The 22234-nt window shown below is 37.0% G+C and overlaps 1 protein-coding gene across 11 annotated transcripts in view; it reads left to right on the top strand.

Annotated features, from left to right (window-relative positions):
- KDM4C (lysine demethylase 4C) overlaps window positions 1-22234 on the top strand; it is a 521081-nt gene that overhangs the window by 148020 nt on the left and 350827 nt on the right. The window contains exon 9 of one of the 11 annotated variants that reach the window (XM_059142117.1): window positions 19855-21348. The exons of the other annotated variants lie outside the window; for them this stretch is intronic. Coding sequence (XP_058998100.1) covers window positions 19855-20025 — 171 coding nt within the window. The 3' untranslated portion in view covers window positions 20026-21348. Of the gene's footprint in view, window positions 1-19854; window positions 21349-22234 lie in introns of those variants that run through there. 11 annotated transcript variants of the gene reach the window in all.

Genomic DNA, 22234 nt, shown 5'->3' with positions numbered 1-22234 from the left:
CAACTCAAGTTATGATACCAGATATCATGGAATCAAGTCCCTGCATCAGGATCCCTGCAGGGAGTCTGCTTCTCCCTCTGCCTCTGCCCCCAGCTTGTGCTCTCTCTCTTACTCACTTTCTCCTCTCATTCAGGTTCTCTCTCTCAAATAATTAAAATCTTTGAAAAAAAAAAGAAAAAGTAAATTGGCTTCTTTGAATAACTTACATACTCTACTGAGAAAAAATTATTTTTTAAAAATTATTTTTTGTTGTTGTTTTTAAATTATTCTACTTTCATATGAGTTCGTTAGTAATGATTGGTGAGATTGATTGTTCATGATATGCTGGGCCTTGTCCAGGGCACTTTATTCATTTTATTTCTTGTCATTTCTGTGATAGTGTCAGTTCATAGATAATCTGATGCCTTCCGCCCTCTATCAACCCCTTTTTCGAATAGAGGAGGGAGGAGAAGAGGAATGATATGTAAAATGAGCACGGTGGGGCTGGGATCAGAGGCAGAAGGTTGACCCCCTAGTGTGCTATTTCCTTTTGGACTCATCTCCCTGATTACGGTGGATTAAATAGGTGCCAGTCTGCTGTGAGATTTGTGGAATTATTTTTAAGATTTTTTTTTTTTAAGATTTTATTTATTTATTTGACAGAGAGATCACAAGTAGGCAGAGAGGCAGGTAGAGAGAGAAGAGGGAGGAAGCAGGCTCCCCACCGAGCAGAGAGCCCCATGCGGGGCTCGATCCCAGGACCCTGAGATCATGACCTGAGACAAGGCAGAGGCTTTAACCCACTGATCCACCCAGGCGCCTCTATTTTTAAGATTCTTGAGGATTTAGAATGATCCTGTCTACTGTGTAAGCTGTGAAGGGGAACTTGCACCCTAATTGGGGAGTTAGAATGAAATTGAGGGCACACCTACCTGTTCTTATGATTATTAAGAACCAAATTCTATTGCAGGACTTTTGAAACTTTGGGATTTTTTTCTTAACTATCTCTTTTACCTTTTCCAGATTTATTCAGTGTTTATAATAGTAAATACATAGTAAAAAATTCTACAAAAGGCTCTGTTCCATGTAGGTGTTTGGCACTTGAGGGATTCGGGGGTTGGGGTCCCAGGGTTGGTATAGCTGCTCAGCAGTGTCATGAGGTCCCCTGATCTTCCTAATCTTCTGTCCTACTGGCCTTAGTGGGAGAGTGTTCACAAGTGCTTACTCCAGGCATGTTCTCTCCAAGGACAGGAAGAAAAGGAGATAGTACAAGAAGGTGGCTCACCTACCTTCCTCTGTTTGGGAGGAAAATCTTTCCTTAAATCCATCTGAAAACTTCCTTTTATATTCCATGGCTAGCCATAACTGTAAAGAAGGCTGGGGAAGTTAATGGCATGTTTAGGCTCTATTCGTGCCGGGCTCTGTGTTGTGGTTAAAGAAGTAAAATAAGACAGATGTGATCTGTCTTTTGGAGCTAAGTCTCCAGAAGCTGTCCTCAACCCTGTGGGGCTTTAAAAGTACAGAACCCTGGCCTCACCCAGACCAGTAAGATAATGATCTCTGGTAAGGGGTTATAAGTGTTTGAATTTTAAAAATCCCCATAATTGAATCTGGTGGATGCTTTGAGTTGAAAGCCACAGGTCTTTAGTGAATTAAATAGACCTTTGTTGTTTGGATTGAGGCCCTTCAACATCATATAATATTTTTTCTCTACTAAAAAAGTATTTTAGGTTCTAAACCATCAATGTAGAACCCATTTGTAAGTTGGAGATGTGTAACAGCTTTCAAGTATATTATTAATGGCCCTTTTTCTATGAGAATTAATAGGTATTTTGGGCATAAGTAGAATTGGGTAAGAGAGTGTTGGAAAAGATCTTCTAGAGGAGGACGAGTGTTAAAGGTAAAAGTATATAGCTTTTGTATATAGCGATTTCTAAGGTTAACTATGAGCTTTTTATCTAATGTACTGGATTTGTAATTGTTTAGGGGATCCTTTTTTAAAAAATATTCCTTCTTAGTTTTTCTCCTATTTTTTTTTCATTATGGAAAAATAGTATAAAATAAACTCTTAATCTCTTATAATAATATAATTATACAATAGTATATTTGGGTTATCAAAGGTGAATATAAATTATCAAAGATAATAGATACTCTATTTAAAATAATATGGAAATAATATGGAAATTGCTACTCCCTCCTCCTATAATCCTTGTACCCCTTTAAGCTTATTTTTCTTCTTACTATTGTCTGGCATACTGTTGATAATGTCCTAATTTGTTTGTCTCCCTTGCAGTAGGTTGAGAGATCTGTAAGAGTAGGGATTTAAAAAATCATTAGTATCAGGGCACCTGGGTGGCTCAGTGGGTTAAAGCCTCTGCGTGCGGCTCGGGTCATGATCCCAGGGTCTTGGGATCGAGCCCTGCATTGGGCTCTCTGCTCAGTGGGGGGCCTCCTTCCCCCACCCCACCTGCTTCTCTGCCTACTTGTGATCTCTGTCTGTCAAATAAATAAATAAAATCTTAGGGAAAAAAATCATTAGTATCAATAATATTAATAATATCATTTAGTGTTCTTTACCCAGCACGTAATAGATGCACAAGAAATAATTTATTGAATGATTAAATGACTTCTTGCCCAAGGCCTTTTAGTGAAAAACATCAGAACCAGGATTCAAACCTAGGAATCTTGCCTATATTTTATTGCTTTATTCTTACATAAATAGTGTTCTCTTTTTTACATTTTCAGCTAACATTCACTGACTGCTCTGTTACACAGAACAGAATAATTACAAATGTAATATATAAATTTACTACATTTAAAAATCTTCCTCAAGAACTTGTAGCTTTCCAGTCTGAATCTGAAATCCACTTTCACTACTTAACTCATCATATCAACTTATATGGTAAAGCGTAAGATATCACGGTAGAAAAGGAAATGGTTTGCAAAGTTTGGGGATAATGCAAGAAAACAAAAAACTTGGACCCTGTGAATACAGTCAGTTCTCCCTCTATCACCGATAAGCTGATTTTCTTTGGGAGTATCATTCCGCCTTGCTGAGACTGTCATGTTAAAATTGTGGTTCTGTTCCTAACTTCATTCAAAAGCTGTCTAAAGCTGTCGTTAGACATGTGATCACACATGAGCTAGGAGGCAGCCTATATCATTACTTTAGTATGACCAATGAGTAAATGACCAGGGGTAAAAGGAGAGTACCATTTGTAGCTTGTGGGGCTGGATTTGGTATGGACACTGCTGCTTCCCAGCAGTTGATCCTCTTGGTGGTCGTTTGATTCACTTCATAACTTTATGGTTTGGTTTCTTTTTTATTTTTTTTTAAGATTTTATTTATTTATTGACAGAGAGAGATCACAAGTAGGCATAGAGGCAGGCAGAGAGAGAGAGAGGAGGAAGCAGGCTCCCTGCTGAGCAGAGAGCCCCATGCGGGACTCGATCCCAGGACCCTGAGATCATGACCTGAGCCAAGGCCGGTCAACCAGCTGAGCCACTCAGGCATCCCCCTAAATTAGGGCTTCTTAAATAAGGCATACCAACCAAAGTCATTGTTCCTTTTCCTTTGAGATAACCTTCTCTGTTAATGAAACAAGAGCAACATGTGCAGATGCCTGATTTGTAGCTTTGGTATAGGAGTCTTGCTTACTTATCATTTGATAGGACAGTTTTGAATTAAAAGAAAGTTTTAATGGGATTTCACTGAGGTCAGTGGCTATAATTAAACCTTAATCGGTGGATCCGTAATCTATCCTTCCTGTGCTCTGAGCAAGGTGATAGAACATATCTCTTTTTAGGACTGCTGGTTATAACTATAGCCTGGAAATTACCCACTAGGGCTGTTTCCCCAAAGAGCACTCTCTGCCAGAGCCAGGGACCATACTCAGGCCAAAAGCTCAAAATAATGAAAGCATATTGCCGAGTAAGATTTTGACATTTAAATATCAAAGGGAATAAAGAATAGGTGATGAAACCCATGATTACTCTCTATTACTGTTTTAATAGTTCTACACCTTTGTAATTAGAAGAATCAGAGTGTTAGCCAATTCAAAGAGGAAAGGTGTTTCCAGCTAGGCAGACCCTGAAAAAGTCTCATATAGTATAGAATCCTAGTACCTAGTTCTGTCCCTCATTTAGCCATACCTGTTATTTTTAATTTACTATAATTTTATCCTCTATAAACTATGGCCATTAATAGTTTTTGCCTCTTTCTAAAACGAGGAAGGCAGAACAAGAGTGTCTTCTGGACACTCTGGATTCTGTGGAGGGATGATTTTCTATGATAGCTTAGAGCACCAATACATTCTCTGTGGCACTATCTACAAAATTTAGTGCTTACAGCTAATTCTTCCAGGCGTTATAGTTCGTCTTTTATTTGTATTGATCAGTTTGCATTTTTCCATGTGCTGTCTTTAACTGAGGACAATACCAATACTTGTATGCCTTGTTGATTCTTGAGTGCAGTTTTTATGATGGTTTTATGCAGCTCTTATTATTGTTTAATATTCTGATTATTATTATACTAGAGTATGAGCAATGAATAAAGTGTTAAGTAGGGGAAATTTCAACTCAGAGTTATAATGTCATTTAAAAATATGAAGAGCTATGGGGCGCCTGGGTGGCTCAGTGGGTTAAAGCCTCTGCCTTCAGCTCAGGTCATGATCCCAGGGTCCTGGGATCGAGCCCCGAATCAGGCTCTCTGCTCGGCAGGGAGCCTGCTTTCCCCCCTCTCTCTGCCTGCCTCTCTGCTACTTGTGATCTCTGTCTGTCAAATAAATAAATAAAATCTTAAAAAAAAAATATGAAGTACTAAAAAAATGTGAAGAAGCAAAAATTTAATATTGGAGAATTGTCTGTTGTGTAATCATACATATCACTTTTTTGGGGGGACGGAGATGAGAGTTGCATATGTACATATATTTCATTATTATTGCTGTTATTTTATAACCTTTTAGGAAAAGGCTAGAAAAACATTTTAAGGAAAAAAAATTAGCATGTGTTAACTTCCATTGTCATATCAAAGTTTTATAAAATTAATTATATCTTACATCTTCTTTCAGTATGCTTAATTAAAAATAGAGCTCAAACTGGGTGTGGTGCATAACAATGAGTCTTGAAACACTGCAAAAAATAAAATTACAAAAAAGGTAAAAAATAGAGCTCAAGCAAATCCTCTGTGATCACATAGGATTGCTATCTGAGTCACACTCAAGGGAGTGACACAATGTGTGGATGTGGTAGATCCTCTGGGTAGTAATACACTTTGTCTTGAATCTCTCTCAGGCTCTGTATATAATCATGCAGAGCTTTACTTTCGATATGTAGAAGGAAAGCATTATTGTGTAGTGGTGAGGGGGTACAAGTTCAAGGATAAGTCGGACTGACTGAAATTCAAACTTTTCCTTTTACTAGCTGTGTGATTGGAGTAAGTACTTAACTAACCTGTCCAAAAAAATAGTTGTTTTGAGATATAAATACAATGAAATATGTAGGGAGCCTTGAAAAGTTGTGGTGAGTACTAGGTAGATATGTACTAGGTAAATATGTGTCTTTCTTCCAGAATTCCAGTTTGAGCAATTGACCTTGGCTCATTGGTGGTTGTGATTGGTCTAAGGGAATCGGTTTCTTTTTCCAGTGATGATGGGTCAGTTCAGTGGGCCAGTTCCTGGCCCAACAGAAAGGAGGATTGGGTTGGTGAAGATGGGGGAAAAACGCCATCTTGCCTATATGTGTTGGGAGGCTCATCTCTCTAGATGGGGACAAGGAAGCACTGAAGTCTGCAACCTGCAGTCGTAAGGGGACTGGGCCTAGCTTGAAGTCCATGCTTTGGATACCAGATTAGAGAGCTGAAATGGTTCTCTTTAAAACCAAAGTCTAGAGAAAGCAGGCCAATGTTTTATTTTTCATAACTTTGTCAGTCAGAGATTCAAGTGTTCATCGCTCCATCTCTGTGGTGCTTCTTTCCTTAACAGGAGTTTTGATGGCATATTTGAGTGTAGGTAAACAAAAACCAACCCAATCACACAGACCTATGTTAGAATTCTGTTTCTGTGCTGGGCAGCTGTGTAACCTATCTCTGTGAGCTGCATTTTTCCTACCTGTGAGGAAGGCTTTAACCCTCCCCTCATCAGCCTGTGGTGAGGATGGCAGCTGTAGCTGGTGCAGTCATGTAGCACCATGCCTCTCTCATTGAAAACATTTTTAAAACTTCTAAGTCAGGGAACTCCCTGATACTAATTTGGAGAAGGCTGGCAGAGTTCAGATCTGAGGCACTGAGAACTGTGGCTGTGGGGATAGTATTTTCAGGATAAGTGCTAACAGCAGGCTGGGCAGATGGATTGCTTTATATATTTCTACTTATATCTCATATTCGTTCACTCTTTCTGCCAGCATGAGGGCAGTATGAAAAGAAGTGATATCACCCAGCAGTGCTTAGGGTTCTGTGGGCCAGAGTGCTAAGGAGAGGTATTTGGATAGGCTGCTTATGTCTTCAAAAGCTTGCTGTAGCTCTTGGGCCCTGTGTTGAATCTGAAAAAACCATGTGTTGTAAATCCCTGGGAAGAAAACCATCATGGATATTAGAGATTCCTGCTCAGTTTGACTCTTGTCGTCCACATATGGTTTTCATATACTCCAGGTTTTTATTTGAGTTAAGATACAAAAGTAGGTAGTTTCCAGCAACTTTTTAAAATTTCGTAACAGATATTATATAATTTACAATTTTCATAACGATTAATAATTCCAGTGACTCTTGGTAGAGTATTTCCAGTTTTAGGAAATGTATATTTTGAGTCATCCTGTAAGTATTAATATTTTAAAATTTGGACTGTTCTGATAATTCTTAGAATAGCATGAAAACCTGTTTCTTTGCAGATAAATAAAATTGAAAGATTGTTCAAACCTTAGTATTATTTTCTTTAAAAATTTTTTTTTTAAGATTTTATTTATTTGACAGAGATCACAAGTAGGCGGAGAGGCAGGCAGAGAGAGAGAGGGGGGAAGCAGGCTCCCCGCCAAGCAGAGAGCCCGACGCGGGGCTCGATCCCAGAACCCTGAGATCATGACCTGAGCCGAAGGCAGAGGCTCAACCCACTGAGCCACCCAGGTGCTCCAAACCTTAGTATTATTCAAAGTAATAGTGAAGGATTTCTTTTTCTTATCATATTAGTAAAGATTAAAGGAAAATTCCCATTGCTCTTGAGAATGTAGTTGCTACAGTGGGTACTCTGCATTTCTGTTAGGTGGAAGTGTAATTGTTATAAGCATCCTAAAAAGTGGGTAGGTAGTATGCATTAATAGCGCTTGACATCTCCATGCCCTATCCCATTCTTCCACTCCTAGGAAATAATCACAAATGCAGACAAAATTTCATTGATAGAAGTGATTGTTGTAGTCCAATTTTGTCAGCAAAAATTGAATTATAACTAAAATGTCCAATGATAAATGGGAATCATTGAGTAACTTATGGTGTGTCCATGTATTAGAATCCTTTTAATTTTACAGAAAATTATTTGAAAGGAAATCACTATTGCTTTTAATATTATTATCCAAATACTCATTGTTAAGATATATAGAAATAAAATAAAAATGAATATATGTCCATATATTTAAAAAAAGTAGATTACAGAAAAATATTTAATGACACGCTTTCCAATCTCTTCCCTAAAGTAAAGCCTGTAATAACTTGCATATCCCTTCGAGAATATCAGTGTAAGTCTTTATCTTCTTAAAAGCCCACACAAAGTTGATTAATATTGTAAACATTATTTTCTAGTATCTTTCCTTTTAACATTTTCTCTTTTAATGTTTCTTTCATATGCAAGTAAAACATTTTTGAAGTATAGACATTTATTAGGAAAATCTTCTAACTTGTCCCCATAGAGTATGGCAGGTGGTTTGTGGTGGATTTTTTTTTTGGAGGGGCATCATAGAACCACATGAGAGTTCATTGCACAGGTCTTGTTAACAAATTAGGACTTTGAAAATAAATGCCTTAGTTCATTGCTCTATTTCATTCCCTCCATGCAGAGCAGATGGCTATGTGGACCTGGTGCACTTGCACGTTTCCAGTCTTATCTTTGTTGATGGGCCCTGCCTGCTCCCACTATCTCAGTTTATTCCACCACAGTTCATACTGTAAGGTAGTTAATGCCATCATTGTTTTTGTCTTATCGAATAACAACATTTTTAACTGTGCTCTCATATTTGAAGGGTTGGATTGGTCATGTAAATTTTAATAAGTTTCTTTAGAATTGCATTTCTTTGGCCTCATAAGGGATTATTCCAGTGAATTTGGAATACATGATAGGAAAAAGTAACTAAATGACTTTTGTTAACAGTTCTGTGATAATGGGAAATTGAAATAGGAATGATACAAAGTGGGGATAAAATCCAGCCTGGTTTGTAAATATACATTATAGGCAAGAAGGGCTGCATAATGGGATGCCTGGGTGGCTCAGTTGGTTAAGCATCTGCCTTCAGCTCAGATCATGATGCTGGGACTTTTGGGATCAAGCTCTGCTTCAGGCTCCCTGCTTAGCAGAGAGCCTGCTTCTCCCTCTCCCTCTGCTGCTACCCCTGCTTGTGATGTCTCTCTCTCTCTCTGTCAAATAAATTTTAAAAAACTAAAAAAAAAAAAAAAAAAAACTAAAAAAAAAAAAAAAAAAGAAGGGCTACATAAAATAAGAAAATATCAACTGCAATAATCATAAAGGATACTCTAGATTTAAAACATGCACACAAATTAAGACAACTAGGAAATTATTGCCCATTGTTGCAAGAGAGCAGAGGGTGCTTAAAATACCCCTTAATTTTATGTCATTCTTAAAATCCAGGAACCAAAGAGCATATACCATCTATATTTAAAAAGTCTAATGCAAACTTTTCTATTTTGGGGGTATGCTAGGGTTGAGTTGAGGAACAAAATGCAGCAGTAATCTGCCAGTAAGGACACACATTGGAGGCTGTCTTGGCAAGGGACTGAAGGAGTAGATGAGGGAAAGGATTTCTAAGAAAGCAGTATTCCAAACCTTCCTCAGCTCCTCTGTGTGAAATTCTTTTCTGTTACATATTGTCTCTGTAAGTGGCTCTGGTAAGTTACTTGAGGTTGAATGTTGGAAGTTCTGAAGTATTAGATTATTTCTCTAAAATGACATTCATTGAGGTACATACTCATAAGTTTTAGAAAATGTGTTTCATGCTTTAGTATTTCACATTTGACTAGAAAGAGTGTTGGAGAGGTTTCCTGAATTTTGGTGCTGCTTATACCCATGACCTTCGTAATTAATGCTGAATCCCAAGCCCTAAAATGTATAGTTTGAGTAAGCATGACCAAGATATCTTACTAGATAAACTGCTGTTCTTAGATTTGTGCATAGGTTTACATTATAGTGTAAACGTCAGTGGAATGCATCTTAGAAGGCATTTCTATAGTATAGATTCTTTATGAACAGTTTATGGTACATTTTAATCCAATTACTGTACAGATGTGTTTGCTGGTGGTGTTGAGATGAACGGTGTCTGTGGCAAAGCTAAATCAGTCTCTGATTTATGCAGCTACTCAGCACTGGACTGATGTTAGTGCTGAGCACAGATTGTTGTTCAGTTCCTCTTATGCTTTACTTTTTGTTCATATTGGTTATCTTGCTAGTCACATAGCTTATGTAAAAATGAAGAAAAGGAACTGGAAGTGCAGATCCATTTTACAAAAGTATCCACTCTTTGTGAAGTGGAGAGTCTGAAGTTGATACTCTACTGAGTAACTGTTGTGGTTACTTATAAAGAAAATTTGGGCTGTGCAAATCACTGTGTCTCAAAGAAACATTCTGAGGTTGGGAGGTTTATAAACCTAGACTTTCCATAGATAGAGTTTAGTTTTAGTACACTTAAATAGTGTTGTTTGGGTTTATTTCATTTTAAGAGAGCCTCTGGCCCCTCTCTGCCCCACTTTATTTTCTCCATTTACCTTCTGTAACTGATTGACACCATAGCAGATTGAATTAGATGTATTTTCCGAGACTTTATAATTATTCAGCTTTGAAGTAAATAAATGATGCTTCTTATTTATGGAAATGTAACAGGATAAAGCCAAACAAACACAAATATGGAAGGAACTTTTTTCAGTGAATGTCAAGTGTCCAGCTCCCAGCTTCCTGTTGTTTCAGTCACTCAGTAGGGTCTGTGAGAAAGTGGTCCTCAGTGGGCAAATTAGCAGCTCTGGGCCTTCTGCTTTAATGGGTTTATCTCTGAAGCAAAGGCAGAGAAAGTGTTTCTTTGCTGCTATTCCAAGATGTGATAACTGTGAAACCGAACCCATGCCAAACACATAGTCAAAAGCTGGGAAACCAAAGGGCGAGGAAACTACAGTTTTGGGGAAATAGAAATAAGACACAGAGGGAAATGGGCGTTCAACAGAAAGTCAAGGCATAACCATAGATTAAATATTCATTCAAGTACTGAGCTATACATTTAACAGAGGATGACAGACTTTTGGGACTGGGCAGTTTGAAGGTGGGGAAAACTTACTAAAAACCAGTTTCAATATGCAGATCTGTGGTTTTACAAAGCATATGTATGGAGATATGCAGACAGTAGCGTATATGCTTCAGTAAATTTAACAGGAAGGGATCTGATAACAGCTAGGGTGTTTGTGATTGTGCTGTTCATTAATAAACCTTCAGAGTAAATTTATAGCTAAGTGAAGGGAGGAGTTTTAATATAATGTTGTTTTAGTTTTAGTTTTAATATAATGTTGCTTCTAAGTGTTAGTTTGGCAAAGCTAGCCTGCTTTATGCCATTTTGTATCTTATGGTTTAAGCCCACAGCAGAACTAATCATAGAGTTGTATGGATTACTGAACACAAATGAGGAGGGTTGAACTTCAAGGAAATGTGCTATTTATAGAGTTATTTGTATTTTCAGTTGGGGATTTTTAACTGTGGTATAAAGCAAGAGTCATATAAAAAGGAAAGATCAATGGAATACTGTATGGTTGTAAGTGTGTTACATGCTCACTATTTTTGTGAGCTTTTGGTGGTTCTTTAATGGAGGCTGAATATTTTTAAATAGTCAAAAACATACAAATACATAATATTTTTCACAAATATATGATGTCCATTTTCCCCTCTGTATAGGTTTAGCTTTTGGTTTTTAATGGTTTCTCTTTAAGTCACTGGAAAATTATCTATTTTTATATAGTTATTGTGTACAGTTATAGACTCATGTGAGTTTTAATATAATGTTGCTTCTAAGTGTTAGTTTGGCAAACATTAAAAACTACACTGCATAGTATTTGTTTATATAATATGTGTATTTTATTTCATGAAGACAGCTGTTAAAACCAGTGGGTTAAATCTTTATGCACTGTTGTGACAAAGATCTTAAAAATCTATTATAAAGTGAAAATCAAGGTGATTAAGTGTCTTGTATAGTGTGAATCAATCTTCTTTAAAAACTATCTCAAAAATATGTAAATAGAAAAACAAAATGAAGGATACAAAGGGTTAATTATGTTGGCCTATAGCCATTGGAGTGAATTTGAGGTGTATAATACAGGAACCCTCACCTTTTATGCATTTCTGTTGTTGGATTTTTTTTTTTTTACAAGGCTGTTTTCATGTATTATTCTGTACTACTTAGAATTCAATAAAGTTATCTTTATAGTTTTCAGTAGTGTTTATATAGAGAGGTCTAAACTAATGTTCACATGTGTCATATAGGCACATGTTAGAAATATTCTGAAATTTATCAACTTCAAGATACTTAGTTTGTACCAAAATTTCAGTGTAGGGGAGGGTGATAAATATGTGTCTGTACATGATCATAGTACTTTTTTTAAAAAAGATTTTATTTATTTATTTGACAGAGAGAGGGATCACAAGTAGGCAGAGAGGCAGGCAGAGAGAGAGAGGAGGAAGCAGGCCCCCCGCCGAGCAGAGAGCCCGATGCGGGACTCGATCCCAGGACCCTGAGATCATGACCCGAGTCGAAGGCAGCAGCTTAACCCACTGAGCCACCCAGGCGCCCCATAGTACTTTTAAGGCCTTAAAACTTTATTCTGTAGTTACTAATTGATCTCTAAGGTGACATTCATCATTGATCCTAAAATGCAAATAAACAGCATTGATATACATTATTTAAAAAATTGCTGAAAGAGTGAAAATGGAAATTTGCTTTGAAACTATTTGCAGATTGAATGTAATGTTTTATATTTGTTATAGTAGAAGAGCCTGAAATTGTATATTGGCTCTTGCTATGACGTGTACATGTGTTTATCATTCTCATATAATCAAAACTCACTATTAGACTCTGTAAATAGCATTATGGACCATGGTACTTAAATATTAATGCATTTCATTACTTTTGTTCTCAAAATAAAGATTTATGGACAGTGTGTATCATTAACCAGCAGAGGGCAGTGTCTCTTCACAATTTTTTTTCCTGCAGTCTTGATAAGAGGGTTTCCCTAATAGCATTTGACCTAATTTGACGTATGAAGACCTTAAAGATATTAATTGATTACAAATTTGTAATTGATATGTTTCATATGGAATAGAAGGTGATAAAAATGAATGTAACTTAGTGTAGTAAGGGATATTTGTACTATTTTTTATAATCCTTCTAGATTAGTTGTTTCTTAAAAGAATGTTCATTTTATGTTGAAGAAGTGTGAGCATTTAGCATAAAATGTCATCAAATTGAAGTGCTTTTTTTTTGTGAAATAAATTTATAATGCACCCAAAACTATTGCGGGTTGTTCATGGATTTGGTCCCTTCGTGTTGTATGGTGCAACTGCTGTGCAAAGGAGCAGTGTGTGTATAAACACACAGTACAAAAATAAAATAAAATTTGTTGAGGGAAACTTACAAGCTGACAAGTAGCAGTGTGTGCAAGACCCTACAGGTCTCATTTCTTCCACAATGAGGTGGACTTGAACGAGGTGTAACTGGGCAAGTGTTTCAGTGGAAGGACCCAACCGAGATCCCATCATGTCATGCTTTTATTTACAAGAAAAAGGAAAGAGCACATCCATGGGCCTCCTAGGTGAAGAAGTAGTCTTTTTAGAAATGGAAGCTTCTATCAAACATTTAGGACAGATACTCTCTTGAGATAACTCAGACCTGCTGAACTTGCTCTTTGTTAAGCTTTTGGAAGGTGAAGTTAAAGAGCTTAGTTGGGGACATTAAGTGGCATTAATTTGTAAAGCTTAGTTGGGGACATTAAGTGGCATTTAATTTAGACTGCTTGAGCTTGAGTTGGGTTGGTCATTTATAGAAAGTATCATTTTAGGCAAGATTTCTGTAAGTTGGTATAATAATATTATATTATAGTTTAGTTGTAAGGACTAAATGAGGTAATTATTATAAGTTACTGAAATAGTAACTCCTACATGTGATGTGATAAGTGTTTCTTCTCTTTCTCATGAAGTGTTGACATTTATTAAACTTTTTAAATCAGTTTGGGGTCCCCATCATGTGAAATTGTGCTGTGGTAGTATGTCAGTGCATTCCTGTATTTTGCTTCCCAGCTGTGCCCCAGGAACTAGTTGTAAGCCAAGACTCTTTGTTCCATGATGACACTTGTGGGGCAGATCTGATATCCTATCATTATTGGGCAGCTACCACTGACATACATGCCAGCCATGCTATTAACTGTCCTTCAGAATAAAACTGTGGAGGGTACCTAGTGGGGGAGTGCATTTTTATCGTCTGGGTCAGAGGGACTTTAAATAGGTCAAAATATTTATTCTTTGGTTTCCATCTGGGCTGTATCCAGAGCATACTAAAGGACTGTAGTTCTGGAATAAATTTTAATTGAATAAATCATACAGGGAGACAGAAACTGTACTACTGGGAGAAAAGTTCAAATGCTGAGATAGCTGTTCTAAAATATCCCTTGTTTTGTTCTTTTTTTTTTTTTAATTGACCTCCTTCTTCATAAAATAAAGCAAGAACATGAGACATTTTGAAAATGCAAAAAGATACTTCAACATATATGAAAGTAAAGAATATAATTCTTGAATTTGATGCATAGGTACACACAAAGGAAAAGTGCTCTTCTTCCGACTCTAGCTTTGCATTTGTGGAAGGGGATGTCCTTTATTATGTAGCTGTGGCTAAGAGAACAGATTTACATATGCAGATACAGGAAGAGGGGACAGGGAGCTGCAAAGATCAGCACTTGTTCTCTCTAATGTAGACCAGAAAGGCTTGAGAGTTTAACACATTGCTTTACTGCTGCAGTTCATTAATCTGGCCATGTCGTAACTATCTGATCTAGCACATCAACTTTCATTGATGTGTATTGGGGATAGAAATTTTATTTTAAAAACTCAAACTATTCAGTAATGGCCATGAAAAATCACCAAAGATGTAGATGGATCTTTAATACTGCCAGGTGTTTCAAAGATTTCTTCTATTAAATGCTGTACCCAAAATTATAGAATGCTCTTCAATTTTTTTATATAAAAAATAAAATAACTTAAATATATACAATTATAATTAAAAATGTAAACATGTAAATAAAAATGAGGCAAAAGACTTTGGAAAATTATATAAGATGAAATAGCAACATAAATTGGAATAGAAAAGAAAGGATTTGGAATAAAATTAAAATTAAAATCATTTCAGAAAAAAAAAAAATTAAAACTCAGGGGTGCCTGGCTGGCTCAGTCCCCAAGTCTTGCACTTGGGGTTTTAAGTTTGAGCCCCTGTCAGATGTAGATATTACTTAAAAATAAAATCTTAAAAAAATTAAAACTCAAAAGTATGCTTTTATTTGTATTTTTAATATAGCAGTTAATCATTTAATGAAGCAAGTATCTAAATATGTGCTTACATTTTGAAAGCTTCATTATTTTAGGGAATTTTGACAGAGCAAAAGAGGGTGAAGATGGGTGGCAGGTAAGTGGAAATAAATTGAGATTCCTGTCACATCAAAACAAAATTTTATGTGGCTGAAGTTGTTCATGTTAAATGTATTAAAAGAAAATGTGGGAGAATATTTATCTGATCCTTGGTTTGGGAGGACTTTCCAAGCGGGATCCATTGGTGGATTCCATGAAGGAAGAGACCGTGAGATTTGAAAAACTGCAAACTAAATAAACAAGTACTGTATACCACTTACATTACATAAGAGATAGTGGGTTAATATTAAGCTGTACTTGTACTATGTAAACTCCTTAAGCTGTAGTTGTAATTCCTAAATATTACTTAATAGCAAATGAACTGAAAACATATTTAGTCAAATATTGATATAACTTGGGGCAGAATGTAAAATTTATAAGAATATTTAAAATAAAACTGGAAATTTTAGGGAAATTTGGCACATCTGAGATGCTGGTTGTTTTTTTTTTTTTTTTTTTTTTTTTAAGATGCTATGGGGCTATGAGTGTTTCTTTGCCATTAGGTGTGCTTTAGTGGTCAGGTTTGAGAAGCAACGCCACTTGAATATATAAAGAACCTCTGTGGGTTCCTGGGTGGTTCAGTCACTTAAGTGTTACTAGATACTGGTTTAGCTCAGGTTCTGATCTCAAGGTGGTGGGATCTGCCCCTTGTGGGGCTCTGAGCTGAGTGCAGTCTGTTTTGAGACTTTTCTTCTCCTTTCCTGTCTCCATTGCTCTCTGCCCCTCACTGCTCCCCACAATGTGGCTGGTGCTCTCGGTCTAAAATAAATAAATAAACAAACAAACAAATAAATAAATAAAATCTTTAAAGAAGAAAAGAACTACTCAATTAAAAAAAATATTTTATTTATTTATTTGACACAGAGACACAGAGAGAGAGAGGGAACATAAGCAGGGGGAGTGGGAGAGGGAGAAGGAGGCTTCCTGCTAAGCAGGGAGCTGATGTGGGGCCTCAATCTCAGGACTCTGGGATCGTGACCTGAGCTGAAAGGAGACGCTTAATGACTGAGCCACCCAGGTGTCCCTCCTCAATTTTTTTTTTTTTTTTAAAGATTCATTTATTTTAGAGAGCATGAGGGAGCAGGGAGCTCAAGGCAACAACACTGAACCATGAGCTGGAGGCGGGGCTTGATCCCAGGACCCTGAGATTAGGACCTAAGCCAAACCAAAAGTTGGATGCTCAACTGATTGTGTCACCCAGGTGCCCCAGAAACCTCTCAGTCTTAATTTATTAATAATTATCATAGCTAAAATTCATTAAGTCTTTACTTTGTGCCAGGTATAAAACTTACACAAATTCATCTAAGTTTTACAACTGTTGTGTAAGAGACATAGTATTACTACTCCCATTTTGTAGAGGAGAAATATTAGGTGCAATTGAGGGTCAGTCCACATTTAAAGTAGAAGATTTGGGGGCACCTGGGTAGCCCAGTCAGTTGGGCTTCCCACTTGAGTTATGATCAGGTGTTGTGGGATTGAACTCTATGGGGCCCTTTGTGGGGGTGTGGAGGAGAGGTAGAGTCTGCTTGGTATTCGCTCTCTCACCTCTCTTTGACCCTCCTCCACTAGCTAGAATGCCTGCATGCCTATGTGTGCACGTGCTCTCTCGCTCTCTCAAAAAAAAAAAAAAAAAAACCAAAAAGAAAAAAACCCCAAAACCAAAAAAACCCAAACCAAACCAAAACAGAACCCACTAGGTAAAAGGCAATTCATCAAAGAAAAAAATACAGTAGCTAGTAATCACATAATCTTAATCTAATCTTATTAGTAGTTGTAGAAATGCAGAACGATGAATGTTGTTTCTGGCAAAGGAGACAAAAGAAAACATCCAGTGTTGTTAATGCCTTTGCAAATTAATACAGCCTACAGGATGCCCAGGCTGTCAGCTTTGGAAATAAGTGTGTTCTGTGATCCTGCTTTCCACATCTAGGAATATGTCTTGTGGAAAAAGAGAAAGTTGCACCAGAATGTACCTATTTGGATTATCCTTATAGTGTTGTTTATGAAACTGAAAAAATGATAGTAAGTAAATAAATGTCCAACACTGAGGGATGGTTGACTCATTTATGGCACATCCATCCATGACGTGTTGAGCAGTGTGAAAAATGATGTGGGTGTGTAATTATTGATAGATAGGCATTTAAAACATACTGTCAAGGATTAAAAGTAGATTACAAAATAGGATGTTTTCCTTTTTAGTACACTTGCGTTGGCACCTGGGTGGCTCAGTTGGTCAAGTGACTGGCTCTTGATCTCAGTGTGGGTCTTGAACTCAGGGTTGTGAGTTGAAGCTCCCCACATTGGGCTCTGTGCTGGGTATGGAAGCTACTTAAAAAAGGAAAGAACGTACACATGTATTATAAATAATAGAGGGGTGTTCATTATTTAACATCATCATCTTTGATGGGATTGCAATTTTATTGTTGTATTTCTACAGCAACTGTTACATGTGCAGTTAAAAGATTAAAAGTTTATTTTTAAAAAGAACTGTCTAACTGTATTTTTTATTTAGTTATAGATTTCAAAGTACTGAATTTACTTCAAATTAAGTGTAAATCCACTGGTGAAGTGCTTTTAAAATGGAGGCAAAAAGACAAGAGCAGTAGTTTAGGAAAATATGCCAGAGGAAGAATTTGATAAATCAGGGTATACATGATTGGCTAGATCTGAGACTTTGGCCAAATTACTTGTTTTCAGCTTCAAAGAGGAGTGTAAATATCAATAATCCCTGAGCACATATAGCTGTATCTAATATTTATAGTGATAACTATGAGCTGTTAAGTTAATGATTTTGATATATTGCATATCCTGATTAAGAAAGTAAACAAGTATATTAGGGAATATTAGAATTCATACCTATCCTTCTTATGGTATATTTTACTTCCTACCTGTGCTAGATAAATATGCATGTTTAATAATGTTAGCAATTGTATACAAATGTTCATATTTCAAGCAAAAACAGGGATTTGATAAATCTCCAGGATCTCTAATTTATTATATTTGGAATCTTAATTAAGTTTTTTGTTGTTGTGGGGCTTTCTTTGAGATATTTAAAAGGTGTATTTTCGAATCTACATGACCTAGAGCTAAGGGCAGGTGCACCTCCTGGACACTGACCCTGGAGAGAGGAAACCTCAACCCAACTAAACCCCTCTCCAGCTCTGGGCTCTTAGGTGATGTGACTCTTCTTCAGTGCCTCTCCCCAGCTTTTGTCTGGGGCTCTGGGTCAGGTTCCTAGTTTAAAAGTCTGTGAATGAATAAGGTGGGAACGTAGTTCTGGAATTCTTTGCCAGCTGATCTTTCTTTTTGCAAGGTTTTCCCCAGGAAGTTGGGACTTGTGGGAATAGGTTTTCTCAAGGTTCAGGTTGAACAAGGAGGGGCCTGCACAGTGCTTTCCTGTAATCTGTGAGCCTTATTCCTCCTCCTGTTCCACCTCAACTCTTCCCTTCCTGCCATCCCTCACTTCTTTATAGCCCTTTTTTGGGAATTGTGGTGCCTCTTCCCCGTTTGATGAACACTGTATATGGCAGGGCTCAGCTATGGCCGGCAGCATTCGTGACCCCTCATGTGCAGGTTAACAGGCCTCCTATTTGTCTTCCGGGGTTATTCTACAGATTACAAGACAACAGGTGGTGCTGTATGCTCATACCTCGCAGTGCCCTGTGAGCTGCTGTTCTCTGAGGCAGAGTTATAGGAGCCCACACAGTCCTGGAATTTGATGTAGACAAGATGTTTGGATTTGAAGCCAATGGCCAAGAAAGAGATCTTGAGACTTTGGTGCAAAAATGTGGTTTTATTAAAGTATGGGGACAGGACTTGTGAGCAATGGGGTTATACGGAGTGGCCCATTATATACTTTCAGGTTGGGAGGGGGTTAGGGATAACACTAAGTCTCTAAGGAATTTTCAAAGCAAGGTTTCTAGGACCTTGAGGGGGCTAGCTATTGTGGGGTAAAGGTCATTTATTACCATCTAATCAAACCTTAGTCATGAGACCCTTCAGATGTGTATTGGTGGGGCCATATGCTTGGGTGATGATTGCCAACATATATCTTGGGAGTTTAAAGATAAAGGCAATTTCTAAAGGAATTTTTATATGTTAAAGTAGACTTACAGCATTCTGTGGGTTGGGCTAAGATTACAGTTTGCCCTTCACAAAGTATTAACATCGAGGTAGTTGAGTCCCTAGAAGAATGTCACTCTGTTTCAAGGACTTGTCAGTAGGCTCTGGGTAGTAAGGGAATTTAATAATTTTTCTTCTGCCTTTGTTTCCCATATCAGAATTCACTGGAGAAGGAACACAGATAACTGTGGCCAAGTACAACAGATCAAAATAGAAATGCACTTTAATGTATGCGAATGGAGTAGGTTGAAAGTTCAGAAAACTAATATACAAGATTGGTTATCAGTGGTGTATAATGAGAGACTGAATGTATATACTCACAGCTTTGTGTGTTGACTAATTTTTGCTTTGCCATACTCCAAAGACATTTTTACTTATGGGAGGAGGTATTTCTTTCCCCATTAACTTGATTCTAACCAGGGTAGCATGTAGTAGTACCTTCAGAACTGCTAGTTGCCCTCAAAGGTATGTATGTGTATTCCCTGTGAGTTGCAGTGGGATTTTTACCTTTCTTTGTGTACTAACTTCGATATAGAAATAAGAAGGAAAGAATACATTTTCTTACTAACATTTTTACTATTGGTGTTTTAAGAATTACAAAGTTCTGTTCTTGAAGTTTTTTTCATATGATAGCTTTTCTATTTGTTGCAAATCAGTGGATATTGTACAATATTTTAAATATTGTATTTAACAAAACAATAAAACCATAAAAAGCAAACAATACTGGTTATTTCAGTACTTCCTCTGAAAAGGAATGGAATGTGAAAATTCAAATGCTTGTGATTGAACCTTAGTTCAGTAACTGACAGTTTCGCTTCTCTGTTTTTTTTTTTTTCTTAAGGTTCTTTCTTCCTTCCTTCCTCCCTTCCTCTCTCTTTCTGTCTCTTTCCCTCTCTCTTTTCTTTTCCTTCCTTTCTTCCTTCCTCTCTCTTTTCTCTTTTCTAGCACGCTGATCAGCAGGAGGATGAGCAGAGGGAGAGGGAGAGAGAATCTTAAGTGGACCCTGCACTGAGCTCAGAGCCTGTCACGGGGCTTAATCTTATGACCCTGAGATCATGACCTGAGCCAAAATCAAGAGTCAGATGCTCAACTTACCAGCCATCCAGGTGCCCCACTTCTCTTTTCAAATAAACAAAAGACCAGCACTCATACTAGGAAAAGTAAATGTTCAGATTTCTTACTAGGTAATACAGTTTGACTGTATTCTTTTAAAGTTAGCTGCTCAGGGATATGAATGGAAAAATAAAAATTCTTGTATGAAAATGTTTCACTAGTATTAAAATATAAGTGTATGCAAATTCATTTAAAACTTAAACAAACAAACAAACAACCCAGCTGTTTAGGTATTCTTAAAGCATATGGTGAAACATACTTTTTTTGGTAATGTAATGCAACAGTTTTGGAATCTGATGCACTTAGGCTCAAGTTTACAAAATGGATTTTTATGAAGTATATTCTTTTTCAGTCCATGCTTTGGGCCAGCTGTGGATGAATACATGTCGTGTCCAAAGTGCTTTCCAATGGGATTGGTTAGAGGCAGGTAAAGGAATGTTATTTCACACCTCCTTTTGAAGGGGTGTGTCAGCTGACTTCACTTTCCTTCATGGCAAGGCAGAGGCTTCTTTGGGGGTGCTATCTCAGCTTCATAGGTGTTCTGACAACCTGTTTGCTTGCCTACTGCCTGCCTTCCTTTCTTCTTTTTTCCCTTCCCTTCCTTCTTATCAGTGAAGCTAACACTTGGGAAAAATTGGGCAACTTTTACTGTATTATGGTAACATATATATGCAGAATTGAAAATTCCCAAGGTTACTATTAAAAACAAACAGCTGTATTTGACATCCCTTGAGGCCTTCTGATGTCAGTTTTGTGCAGTTTTAATTGAAACATATAACTTGTTAACTGTTGAGAAAAAAGATAGCATGATACTTGTGTATAGGCAATAAATTAAAGGTCAGGATGCTAAGAACTCTTTCATCCACACTTTCTCCTATTCCATTTGAATTTTGTTACATTGTCTTTATTTGCAGTTCAGAGCCCTGTTCTGATCTTTTTATGACACTTCTTATTTTCCTATTCTAAATAGATTTGTCTAAGAATATGAGAAAAGAGTATGTTATTTCCTGCCTTCTTATGATATGCTGCATACTTTTGGTAAAATTAGTATTTATAACGAAGAATGCAGAGGTATTAGACTAATTTATGACTGCCCTTTAACATAAAAAAAATTTATTCAGATTTCTTTGTGTCTTTTTGATTTTGCTACTTATTTTTCTGTGTTGTAAGGATTGTTACTGATGAGAGTGGACCACAAATATGTAATTCTGGAGTTAATTAAATTCTGTTTTCAAAATTAAAATTCTGAAAGTATCTAGAATGATAGAATTTTTTTATGAGGTGCTTTTTAGTTTAGGAAAGTTATAAGCTTTCTTTACTGCTTTTAAGATACATCATCTTATTGATTTCCTAGAATGTATCATCTCTTAATTTCTCTTGTGGCAAGAAGCACATTATATGTTCCTGCTGTTTAGATTTTGCAAAAACAGTTGTTCTCTCATCTGCCTATGAGCATGTATTAGGGTCTTCACATCTTCATGAGGGGATTAGAGGATTGCATGTAAAAAGGGACAAGAAACAACTGCCATGATGAAGAATTGGAGATGCTTGCCACTTTGAGGTTAGGGGTTAAATTCTCTTTCAATTCAAAAGAGATAGAAAATGATTGTTATAGTCCAGTCATTGTGAAGTCATTGTCCTCATTGTACTTGGCATTTTTTATGCTGTTTGATTGCAAAGATTTGATTTTTTTTAAAACTTTTTCAAGATTTATTTATTTGAGAGAGAGAAAGAGAATGTACGAGCAAGCATGTGAATGGGGGTATAGGCAGAGGGAGAGAATCTGTAAGCAGACTCCCCCAGTGAGTGCAGAGCCCCAAGAGGGGCTCTATCCCGCCACCCATGAGATCATGACCTGAGCTGAAACTGAGCTGGGAACTTAATTAACTGAGCCTCCCAGGCATCCCGTATTGTTTTAAACTCTTTAAGATGAAAAACTCTGTGGGAAGAAATCCATTTGTCTGTCACAAGAATAAAAAGACCTCTTGATTTTGTTTTTCTTTCCTTGAATGGTACAGCAACTTACATATCTTCCTTGGGCCTTATTTTGGCTTTAATCTTGGTGGGTATACATTGTATTCAAGGTATAGCTCTTGAAGAACAAGGAG

This window comes from Mustela lutreola, chromosome 12, assembly GCF_030435805.1.
Source record: "Mustela lutreola isolate mMusLut2 chromosome 12, mMusLut2.pri, whole genome shotgun sequence".
In the NCBI taxonomy this organism is placed as follows: Eukaryota; Metazoa; Chordata; class Mammalia; order Carnivora; family Mustelidae; genus Mustela; species Mustela lutreola.
Note: the sequence above shows the minus strand (reverse complement) of the source record. Positions and strands in the feature narration are given on the sequence as shown.